Genomic DNA, 12,357 nt, shown 5'->3' on the forward strand with positions numbered 1-12,357 from the left:
GACACATGTCCATTTTAAGACCCATTTCTTGATTCCTCACCAATGTTTAATTCAACAGAATAGTTGGTTTCTAGTTTATGTCATGGTCTCAGAGATTTCTGCTTCAATGAGGCCATTTGTATCTTCCAGAGCATTCATACTGACAAGGTGCCCAAAGCCCAGCTCATCGTGTTCCTCCCACACCTGATTCCGCTTCTGTGTCCCCACCTCTTAGGTGGCTCCAGTGGCCCCAAGAAATCTAACTCAGCTCTCATCCCTTTCCCTCAGCCTCCTACATCCAGTCCGTCCCCCAGCTCAACCATTCTCCTTTAGAAGTATCTTCAATCCACCCACCTCTTCTCCATCTTTGGCCCCTACCTGGCCCACCACCGCTGCCATCGCTGGTTTGGACCAGTGTGGTCTGCTCCTCCCTGGTTCCCCAGCTCCCACCCTCACTCCCCACCAGTCTTTTCTTCCACATGGCCAGAGGCTTCTAAACTCTTCCAAATCCTTGAGCGCACATGGGGCCCTGATCATCTGAGCCTGGCAACTCTCTGGCCATGTCTTCCTAAACCTCAGCCACACTGAAATTTCACACCACACACTTACAGGTGTTTGCACATGCAGGTCCCTCTTCCCATAATGCCTCACTTGGCAAATCTCCTTCCCCGAGCGTGGTCTCAAATGTCATTTTCCTGCCCCTTCTCACCTTTCGTTGACAATCTGTAGGAGGAAGCATGTAGGCGCCCTCCAAAAGAAGCCCTCATTGTCATTTTCATTGGCATTTCTCTAATAATTAGTGATGTTGAACGTCTTTTCAGGCCCTTATTGGCCATTGTTATATCTCCTTTGGAAAGGTGTATTTAAGTCCTTTGCTTGTTTTTTAATTGGGCTGTTTTGCTGTTGTTGAGTTGTAGAGGTTCTTTATATATTCTGAATATTAATCTCACCAGATATAGGATGTGCAAATATCTCCTCCCATTCCATGGGTTGCCTTTTCACTTTGTTGATAGTGTCCTTTGATGCACTTTAGTTTTTAATTTTGATGAAGTCCACCCTATTTGTTTTTTCCTTTATTCTGTATGCTTTTGTTGTCACAGCCAAGAACTCACTGGCAAATTCAATGTCATGAAGTTTTACCCCAATGTTTTCTTCTAAAAGTTTTATAATTTTAACTCTTACTTTTAAGTCTTTGATCCAGTTTGAGTTCATTTTTGTATATGGTGAAAGTTAGTATGCAAAATAGTAAGCATCATTATTTTGCATGTGGATATACAGTTTTTCCAACACCGTTTGTTGAAAAGACTGTCCTTTCTCCACTGAACTGTCCTGGCACCCTTGTCAAAAATAATTTGGCCAGGGCTTCCTTGGTGGCGCAGTGGTTGAGAGTCTGCCTGCCAATGCAGGGGACACGGGTTCGTGCCCCAGTCTGGGAAGATCCCACATGCCATGGAGCGGCTAGGCCCGTGAGCCATGGCCACTGAGCCTGTGCGTCCGGAGCCTGTGCTCCGCAACGGGAAAGACCACAACAGTGAGAGGCCCACGTACCGCAAAAAAAAAAAAAAAAAAAAATCATTTGGCCATATATGTGAGGGTTTATTTCCAGGCTCTCTATCCTACTCCATTTTTCTGTATGTCTGTCTTTATGTCAATACCACACTGTTTCGATTGCTGTAGCTTTGTTGTAAGTTTTCCAATCAGGAACTGTGAGACTTCCAACTTTGTTCTTTTTAAGGTAATTTTGGTTATTCAGGGTATCTTGAGATTCCATATGAATTTTAGGGTAGATTTTTCCATTTATGCAAAAAACGTCATTGGGAATTTGATAGGGATTGCATCAGATCTGTAGATTACTCTGGGTACAATTGACATCTTAACAATATTAAGTCTTCCAATCCATGAACTTGGGATGTCTTTCCATTTGTGTGTGTCTAATTTCTTTCAACAATATTTTTTAGTTTTCAGTGTACACATCTTTCACCTTCTTGGTTAAATTAATTCTGAAATATTTTATTCTTTTTGATGCTATTGGAAAGGGAATTGTTTTCTTAATTTCCTTTTTGGATTGTTCCTTGCTAGTGTATGAAATACAGCTTTTTTGTGTGTTGATGTTATATTCTGCAACTTTGCTGAATTTATTAGTTTTAGCAGGTGTGTGTGTGTGTGTAGACTCTTTAGGGTTTTCGACATATAAAACTTCTACTTCGGGCTTCCCTGGTGGCGCAGTGGTTAAGAATCTGCCTGCCAATGCAGGGGACACGGGTTCGAGCCCTGGTCCGGGAAGACCCCACATGCCGCAGAGCAACTAAGCCTGTGCATCACAACTACTGAGTCTGCGCTCTAGAGCCTGTGAGCCACAATTACTGAAGCCTGTGCACCTAGAGCCCGTGCTCCACAACAAGAGAAGCCACCGCAATGAGAAGCCCGCACGCAGCAACGAAGACCCAAAGCGGCCAAAAATAAATAAATAAAATAAATAAATCTATAAAAAATAAGAAACTTTTACTTTTTCTCTACTTCTTCCTTTCTTATTTGGATGCCTTTTATTTTCTTTTAATTGCCTAATTACACTAGCTAGAACTTCCAATACTATGTTGAATAAAAGCATTGAAAGCAAGCATCATTTTCTTGTTCCTGATCTTAGGAAAAAGTCTTTTTACATTTTCCTAACCAGGGAAATGTTTCACCAATTCAAGCTAAATGAAAATATGCTTTTTCTCTAGTAGCCTTCCACATCTCATACCAGAAGTAGCCTCTGCACTCTCCATCTGGCACCGCATGGGCTCATGTTTATATACACATTCTGCCCTGTTCTCTCTCCCGGAGTCCTTGAGGATGAGGTGGTGTCTTGCTCAATTTTGAATCTCCCCAACTACAGACTTGGGGCTTTCTTCATGTTCTCAATACAGGTTTGCCTTCAAGTATGGTGTTCTGCTTGAAAGGAAGGACCGGCAGCCCAGAACAAATTTGAGTTCTGAATAATCAAAATCCCCAAAATAGTGGAATTCAGAAGCAGGGCATCTCTAATGTTGTTGCAGCCACGCCAGCAATAATATCTCTTGGACTTCCCTGGCAGTCCAGTGGTTAAGACTCTGCGCTTCCACTGCGGGAGTGGCAGGTTCGATCCCTGGTCAGGGAACTAAGATTCCACAAGCCATGTAGTGTAGCAAAAAAAAAAACCCTCTAATTTTCATTTATTTATTTAACCCTTACTACCACATGGCGCTGGATATATAAACCATTGTCTCTGCCCTCACATGGCTTATAGGCGTTTTTGTGGAGATAATTGATGGCTACCGAGTCAAGGCAAGTCTCTAATTGCACCTACTGGAAGGCACCAAGGCACCTGCAGTTACTCACCCTCTCTGCTGACTGCTGGGTCAAAGGCCAGACGACAGCTACGAAGGCTCACCTTGGTCAAAAGACCAGACTCCTTTGTTCAGAAACCTATTCTGGTCTGAGTCTCCTGGTGAATTAGAGAGGTGTAAAATACGACAAAGAAGGCTGTCCATTCATTAGAATGAGGAAAATGCCTGCCCTGGATTTGGGCGACTTTGCACGCCGAGGAATTTTCAGATGAAGTGGATACCATGGAAGGATTGTTTTCAAGTTCCTATGAGAAAGAAAGTGATAAATGGAATATTTATACATGGAATGGAATATTTGTAAACAGAATATTTCCTGCCATATCAATAGACAAAGGGTGTCACAGTCATCAATGATTGCAGCCTTCCAATGTGACCCGGTGAGCCCTGAGGAAACTCAGGGCTGAAAAGAATACCTGCCATCTAGCAGCCAACAGACTGCAACCACTCGGGAGATGGTGAGCCCTGAGGAAATTCAGGATGTGAAAATACAGGATACTGGCCCCAGATAGCTGAGGTGCATATCAAAGGAATGAGTTCAGTGAGCCCGGACTTTTACATCTTCCCATACGGAGAAAAGCGTTAATTCCTTAACTTGAGATATCTGGTTTTCTTTACTTAACAATAATCTTTTTATGTTCAGACTACCTGCCCTTTGTTACAAAACTTCTATATAACCTGGCTCCCCCCCACCTCCTCGGAGCAGTTTCTCAGAGCTATCTGAAACGCTGTCTCCCGGGCTGCAGTCCTCATTTTGCCCCAAATAAAACTTAACTTGCAGCTCTCACGTTGTGCATTTTTTTTTCAAGTCAACAAAAGCGTTCCCTAAAGAAAAGAGAGAGGAGAAAAAAAAAAAGAGATATAGTTGCAAAGACAGCCAAACAAAACAAAGCAAAACAAAACAGGGAACCCATACACTGTGTCTCTTATGTGCCAAGCAAGCATGGCTCCAGTCACGTTTATTTATTTATTTAGACAGTTTTTTTTAAATTATTTATTTATTTATTTATGGCTGCGTTGGGTCTTCATTGCTTCACGCGGGCTTTCTCTTTCTGTGAGCACGGGCTCACAACAGAAACTGAGCCAGTGAGGTCTTGCAATTTTTCTGAAGAGAAATCACATCTAGGGCTCCTGACTTTAATAAATAAATAAATAAATAAATAAGGAGCATATGGTGTAAGGAATTGGAATTGGATGGTGACACATTCATAAATGTTGCAACTCCCAGAACTTGCCTGTCCTTGTAAATTTCTCCAGGTGTTTGCTCATGATCTCATTTGACCCTGATACTGAACCTGCCAAGTAAGGGAAGGGGCATTACTTTCTCTCCCATATTTAGTTTATCTTCCATTTTTAATTTTTATTTATTTATTTTTAATTTTATTTATTTTTGTCTGCGTTGGATCTTCTTGCTGTGCGGGCTTTCTCTAGTTGCGGCGAGCGGGGGCTACTCTTCCTTGCAGTGCGTGGGCTTCTCACTTCTGTGGCTTCTCTTGTTACGGAGCGCGGGCTTTAGGCGCGCAGGCTTCAGTAGTTGTGGCACGCAGGCTCAGCAGTGTGGCGCATGGGCTTAACTGCTCTGCAGCATGTGGGATCTTCCCTGACTAGGGATCAAACCCATGTCCCCTCATTGGCAGGTGGACTCAACCACGGAGCCACCAGGGAAGTCCCTATCTCCCGTTTTTTAATTAGCAAAGCTAAATGACTCGGGACTTCCTTGGTGGTCCAGTGGGTAAGACTCCACGCTCCCAATGCAGGGGGCCCAGATTCGATCCCTGGTCAGGAAACTGGATTCCGCATGCATGCCCCAACTAAAGATCTCCGCATGCCCCAATGAAGATCCAGCATGCCACAACTAAGACCCTTCACAGACTAAATAAATAAATAAATAAGTGTTAAAAAAACAAAACAAAACTGAGTGGCTCACCCAAGGTCTGTCTGATCCATAAGCTGGGGCTTTTTACTGCCAAACACTGTCTATAAGTTTCTTCCCCTGGATTAAATCACTGTTTTTCTTTCTGTTTCCTCTCTGCCTCTTTTCTGCCTTCTTTCCTGGGTTTCCTGTAAGCCTGCTGAGAGGTAAGTATGCCTTGCCAAGCTCAGTTTGTAAAGCCTCAGAGAACCCTGCTCATTCCTGAGGGAACCCTCCAAACCTACCAAATCATTTACGGGAGGCTTTCTGGCCAGGGGCCTCTGGGAAGTTCATGAATCTCCAGACACCCTGATTCTTGAAAGCTGTCCTCCAGCAGCCCTCTGTGGTTTAGGCAATCGGGTTCAGTTCTGAAAGCTCTATTTTGTTTTCATTTTGCTTTGGGGAGAGGCTTTGGGCCTCTCTGTTTATTCAACTCCTTCTCCTTAAAGGATAAATCAATATTTATGTCCAGACCCCAGGTATTGGGTCAATTGATTTTAGAGATGTTTTTGCTCATAATTCATCCAATTGCTGGATCCCACAAAACAAAATCAGTCTTTGGCTGTACTTTCGTGACGATTTTATTTAAATGCCTCATTAATAACTGTTTATGGGGTGATTTGGAAGAACCCTCTAAGACTATATATGACGAAACAGTTAAAATCTATAAACAATTCCTACAAAGGAAAAGGCAAGGAGAGACAGAGGTAGGGGGGTGTAGTTTCCAGCATCTCTAGTTTTTTTCCTTTTGAGTCAGAGGGGAGATGTCATTGGCCAATTAGACGATTTGGAAGGACAGGTGGTTGCTAATCTTCTTTGGGCACCAAAGAGAACGTAACAATTAAAAGTGGAGAGAAATGTAAGGGAGATCCTTCAGGAGACGCGCATTTCCATTTGGGGGTGGGCGTGACGGCGGATCCTCTCTTCAGGGGCTACCCAAATGGGACACATCCGGCAGCCTGTCCCGAAGCGGCTTTGGAAAGGACTGGAATCCGAGTCAGGGCTTCACGGGTTAAGGAGCCCATGTCACATCGGCCGTTCCAAACTCCTCCTCTCGAAACTCCTCCTCTCGCAGTGAGGTGAAGATATTTGAAAATCACCCCACTGCAGACTCCTCCCTCTACGGGAAACCTCACATTGAAATGCTGCAAATGACTGGGGCCCCGCGTGCAGTCGCGTCAGGGCCGCGCGAAGCCCGGGTTTCCAGAGCGGACAGAGCGGACAGCAGCCCGGCCCGGGGCGTGACAGGCAGAGGGTTGGGAACATGAGGCTTGCGGGCTGCGGGCTGCGCTGGGCCGTCGCCCTGCTCATCGCTGCGACGGCGGGTGCAGGTAAGGCTGGCTCCAGAAGCCCGCGAACTAGGAGAGCCCCTTGGTAATTTTTTTTGCGGGGGAAGAGAACGAAAAATCATTCCACCCTTGGGAGACTTGTGGGAAAATGGCACGAAATCCTTCCCAAGTGGCTCGAGGGAGCACTAAGGGGAGCGCGAGGGTTGGGAGGGTCTGAGGGGTCTGGGGGAGTCAGGGGAATGCGGGATGCGGCTTTCCCCACAAGTCTCCACCAGATTGCAGACCCTCTTGTTTTAGAGCCGGGTACGCGGGTCTCCACCAATGGGGGGAGGGACCCCCTCCCAGAGTTATTCTAGGGGTGAGAGTGACCCGAAACCCGGCTGCTCAGCCTGGTCCCTGGCTGCACGCTCAGGGGAGTCTGCGGGCGCGCCCCTGCGCCGGTTCACCCTCAGGGGTTACGGCGGCGGGCAAGTTGGCTTTGTGCTGCCCAAGGGCGCTGCTGGCTCCCGGAACCGAGAAGAACGCGTCCAGCGCGGACCCCACACCACACTTCCGCCCAAGGCCACCGCCTTCAGCCCCGCCCCCGAGCTCCCATAGGGCGCCATTGGAACAGGCGAGCCTCGAGCCACTCCCCTTGGCCAATGGGAAGCAGTGGCTGCGGAGGCGCGCGCGACGCCGGGCGGGGCTGGCTCAAGACTAGCGGCGCACCTCGTTCTCGGTGAGGAGGTCCAAGGAGATTCCTCAGGTTGGTTCCAGCTTCTGTCACAAAGGAGGCGTCACGTCCCGGGCCCCTGGAGAAGCTCTGCTAGCGTGGCCGAGGCGCCCGCCGAGCGCCTCGGCCCCCTCGGCGAAGACCTCAGTTTTCCCCTCGATTGTGGCGAGGCCTTCGTCCCCACTTTGTCCTCGGGGGCCGCCCTCACCCAGCCCGCCCGGGACATGTTCGCAGACGTGCCCCCCAGGCCACCCTCAAGGCCTTGTTTCCTTGCCAGGCTGAAACGTTGCCTCAGAAACTCCCGCTCCTCCTCGATCGGATGCGAAGGGCACTTCGCGGAGACCTTCAGCCGAGCAGGGGCAGGGACAGAAAGTCAGGGACCGGATGGACCCCTCGGGTTGCCTTGTTTGTTCAGAGGCGCTGAATGGGTTCAGCTGAGCTGCCCACATGACAACATTTCGTTTTAGAGGGTTTGAAATTTAGGTTTGGGCAAGAGGCTAGTTGATGCACCATCCTGAGTTGTCTACTGGCTCCCAGAGGCATTTGACCTCGCTCTGGAAAATAGAGAAATGGTCCTTTAACTACTTACGACCAGCTGGGCCTAGAAAAGGATTGGGATTGTCTGATTAACAGGATGCAGGAAGCTTTTTTTTTTTTTATTGGCAGGGAGGTGGCTTTGAGGAAGGGAGGTTGCACATGGCAGAGGATTACTGTAATAATTCGGCCATTCAGTTGTGTGAAGCAAAGGGAGCGTGGCTTGGTCAAGAGACACTTGATTGGCCTGTATTTCACACGCGATCCACTCCTTTCCTAAGAGGGAATGATGGCAGTGAAGTCTTGAGCAAGATGTGTTGCTTGCTTCAGTTTCCTCTTTCACTGAGTGGCGGAGGATCTGGTGTATTTTGGGTCTCAAGGAGGCTGAGCGTCTGGTGTGTTCCCCAGGCTCCTGAGAGCTGGCAGCTACTAAGTATCTTCTCTGGTGTTAACACAACGATGTACATTTGTAGCAGCTCTGACTACTCCAGTTTGCCCCGAGGGGGAGGGAATTTCTTGTCTGTTTCCTTTGGGAATGGAAGTAATTGGAATCTTAACTGCATGCTTTCCCTTAGCCAGATCAAAATCAGTTAACAGTTGTGTGTGGAGTCTCAAATATGCCAAGGACACATCCAAACTCAGAAAGTAGAGTGGTCCCGCTAAGAGTTGTGTCTGCTTTAGCAGCAGGCCCCAGGGTTATTCACTGATCATTGCCAAGCATATTTTTCTTCCAGGGCAACACTGGCAAAAGATAGGGAGAGTGCTTTTGAGACTGCAAATCTTTAAGAGAAATATATGCCTCATTCTGTCTTTCCACAGTATTCCTATTCTTACCTGTAGGGTTCCTCCCCTGATAAGACCCAATTCTAGATGCCTTTTTTGCTCAGTGCTTGGATGGCCTTTCATATTCCACATTAAGTACATTAACAGCATCGCTGTCAAGAAAGAGACTGTGTGTTGCTAAAACACTGTGGAAGTAGCCAGCAGTGAACAGTGATAGAAACAGGCTACCCCTCCCCAAAGGCAACAAAATCTACCATCGAGATCACCCTTGGGGAAAATACCTTGGCGACACCTCGTCTGGAAAAGAGCACTGGTAAAAGGGTGTCTCATTCATTTTCCGCTGAGTCTGTTCTGTTAGCTCCCGCCATTTCTTTTTCAAGAAAATGATTCCATGTATTATTTTGATTTCCCTGAACAACCACTATCTTCAGTAACAGGAAGGAAAACATCGAAAGCGTTTACCACCTCGTTTGTGTGCTGGAGAAAAAGCAGAAATGTGTATTCCCCTTTTCTGTTTCGATAACGTTGTTCCTGACTTGTCATTCGTGACAGGAGAGGTCTAAGGGCTAGAGTTTAGTTTTTTTGTTTTTGTTTTTGTTTTCTAAAGGAGGGTGCAGTGCTTATGTAATTTTAGGCATCTCCAGCATGAGGAGATAAGGGATTGGGAGCTCTAGTTTGCTTTTGCTGAAATTCAAATGAAACTGACATAGAAAACCCAAATCTTGCTTCTGGAACAGGGAGAAAACAAGAAAGAGGTGTGGTTTCTTTGGGCTCTGGTGTTTGAAACAGGCCTAGTGCTGACCCATTGTTCAGGACTGTGTTGCCTGCTGTGGAGCCACCCATCTGATGTGCTGTCCCTTGGTGCTTACTGTTCCTCGTCCCTGTCCCCATGAGCAAGGCTATGGGATTTATTTCCCAGCTGGCCGTTCCCTGTAATGGTGAAATCCATTCACTTTTCATTTAAACACTGTCTGGAGCTGTTGGCCAGCTTTTGGATGACCTGTTCAGATAGAAATAGGTAGTAGTGGGGTCTTCCTGTTGGTGGGGTCTTCAGCCATCTATGACAAACAAATATTTGATTAACTGTTGCCAGGGGAAGGCTTGTTATCCAGGGAAGGGGGTTATTGTTCTTTAAAGGGCCTTAAGATGTTTTAATATTTCTAACCTTTCCAGGAGCACATTTTGTGTGTAAGATGATACCTTGTGCAAAGTGGATTAGTGGTAATCGAAACTGCAATCGCCTGGTTGGGAGAGGGAATGACAGAAGGTCCTCCTCCGGGATCCTCACTGAGAATGCCCCTTGCCTGAACTTCCATTTTTACTTTTTTCTGAGAGTCCTGGAATTCCGATTGCTTTTTGCCCACCCTGTGTGCCAGGATCTAGAAGTGAGTCATTTCCTTTTTCAGGCATGATCAGAATTCGGTTGTGAGTCAGTGGGGTGTGGGGTGTATTGTAGAGGCAACTCTGAGGGAGATATCCTGTTTGGCTCAGTAGCTGGGCGATGCATTTATCAGTCTGTGTTCTGATAGCAGTAGATTCCAAAGCTCAGCTCATTCACTTCTCTTGAATGAATGGGCTCTCCACTGGGGCCACCTCCAGCTTGGCCTCCTTGTAGTTCAGTTACCAAGTTCTGTTGATGCTTGTCAACACTCTTTGTATTTCTATCTTTATCACCTGTAGCCTCCTTGTGGCCCCTCCTAATCTTACCTGACTGGTTTCCTAACCTCTGGCAGGAACCTTGGACATGATCTTTGAAGATTTAGAGTTTCCGTTTTGAAATTGAGGTATAATTGACATACTATAAAATGGACAGATAAGTAAAGAGTTCAGTGAGTTGTGATAAACATTTACTTCTATGTAACCACCTCTCATTAGGATCTAGAGATTTTCTCGCCTCCCAGAAAGTTCCCAGAAAGCCATTTACACCCAAGCCTGTCTGTCTGAGCACCTCAGAACACTGCCTGTCAGGGAGCCTACACAAAAGTGCTGGGTGAACCATCAAAGTAGAAATGGATGAAGGGTTTACATTATTCTTCCATGGATCCCTTTACCAGAAATGCCAAATCAGGTTTCTCCATCCGTGCATGCGTATTTGAGAACTCAAATACATACATATACATACATGTACCCATAAATAAATAAGTAAGTAAGTAGCTGTTTTTTAAAGAATAATTTTACAAGGAAAAGCAACCCAAACGTTAGTTTCATTGTGCTCCGTAGACTCCAGGGCAGTGAAAGAGTATCTTTTTGCAAGTTTCTCCAAAAGTCCTGAAAATGCAGAACATTCCTTGACAGCTGGAATCAGGCCATGGAAAGTCATCCACCATCATCTTACCTTTTCCTGGCATTCTGTGGCTGCAGTAAAAGGTTTCCTCCCTCTTGTATAAATGTAATACACTCATCTGGGTAGTGGAAGAGTTTACCAAGGGAAGCCAGAGGAGAGTGATAAAGTAGAGCATATGGCGTCCCATTTCTCCAGGAAGGTGCTTTTCAAACTGGGTCCCAGAGCCCCTGACCCCCATAGCCCTCAACCCAGGCTCAAGATTGGGTTCAAGGCTGAGTGAAATGTTCAAGGGCCTCCAGAGGTCTCTGGCCTTGTCAACCCCCATTGGAATGACCAAAGCCACCGAGAGCCGACAAAAAGGGAGGTTTATTGAATCAGGGGAATTAGGGCTAATGCCAGGGATAGGCACTGACTGATATCTTAGTTCTTTCACTTAATCATTTTATTCCTTTGTTTAAAAAAAAAATGAATCTCAAAAATAAAGCATTCTTAGAAGAAAACCAAACAACCTGAAATGAATTAAAGAAGGCCCCTTGCCACTATTTCCTATGCAGAAGCACAGATAAGACTTTGTTTCTTCCAAAAATAGGATCGCACTGAAAACTATTACAAGCTCTTCTGCCCCTTGCTTTTTTCCCCATTTAGCAAAATACTGTGGACAGCTTTCCACAGTGTCACAACGTAGGATGATTGACATCACCTTTTTCAGTGCCTCTAAAGGATCTGCATTATTATTAGGTATCGATTTTGCATGTGTGGCTACATATTTCCATTTGAATATAGGCATACCTTCTTAAGTTAGGTTAAGTATTAATTATCTATTGCATATCAAATTACCCCAGAACTTAGTGGCTGAAAACAATACACATTTATTATCTCCAAGTTTCTGTGGGTCAGGAATTTGGAAGCAGCATAGCCAGATGGTTCTGGCTCAGGATCTCACATGAAGTTGCCATCTAGATACCCCAGGAAAAAATATATTTGCAGGGGCTGCAGTCATCTGAGGGCTCTATGGGGGCTGAAGGTTCCCTTCCAAGATGGTGTCCTCAGTGGCTTTTCACAGAAGGCCTCAGACACTCACTGCATGGAGCACCTCAGCGTGTGCAAAGGGCTTCCCCCAGAGTAAGCAATCCAAGAGATTCTGGAGGAGGCTGCAGTGGCTTCATGATGTAGAGTCATAAGGCACACCTCATCATGTCTGCCTTTTTCTATATATTAGAAACAAGTCCTGAGTACACGCCAGGCGTGGGGAATTAGGCTCACCTTTTGGAGGGAGTGTCATGGAATTTGCGGTCATATTTTAAAATACCACTGGGCTTCCCTGGTGACGCAGTGGTTAAGAATCCGCCTGCCAATGCAGGGGACACGGGTTCCCACCCTGGTCAGGGAAGATCCCACATGCCACGGAGCAACTAAGTCTGTGTGCCACAACTACTGAGCCTGCGCTCTAGAGCCCGCGTGCCACAAGTACTGAAGCCTGCACACCTAGAGCCTGTGCT

The 12,357-nt window shown here is 46.3% G+C and overlaps 1 protein-coding gene across 1 annotated transcript in view; it reads left to right on the plus strand.

Annotated features, from left to right (window-relative positions):
* Positions 1-6,520: 6,520 nt before the first annotated feature.
* The window catches only part of LDLR (low density lipoprotein receptor), a gene marked incomplete at both ends in the record, with an annotated part of 34,685 nt that continues 28,848 nt past the window's right edge, over positions 6,521-12,357 (plus strand). The window contains 1 exon segment of the mRNA XM_079702006.1: positions 6,521-6,587. Within this exon segment, the coding sequence (XP_079558132.1) occupies positions 6,521-6,587 (67 nt within the window).

The sequence above is a fragment of the Hyperoodon ampullatus genome (assembly GCF_949752795.1).
Source record: "Hyperoodon ampullatus genome assembly, chromosome: 4".
Lineage (NCBI taxonomy): Eukaryota > Metazoa > Chordata > Mammalia > Artiodactyla > Ziphiidae > Hyperoodon > Hyperoodon ampullatus.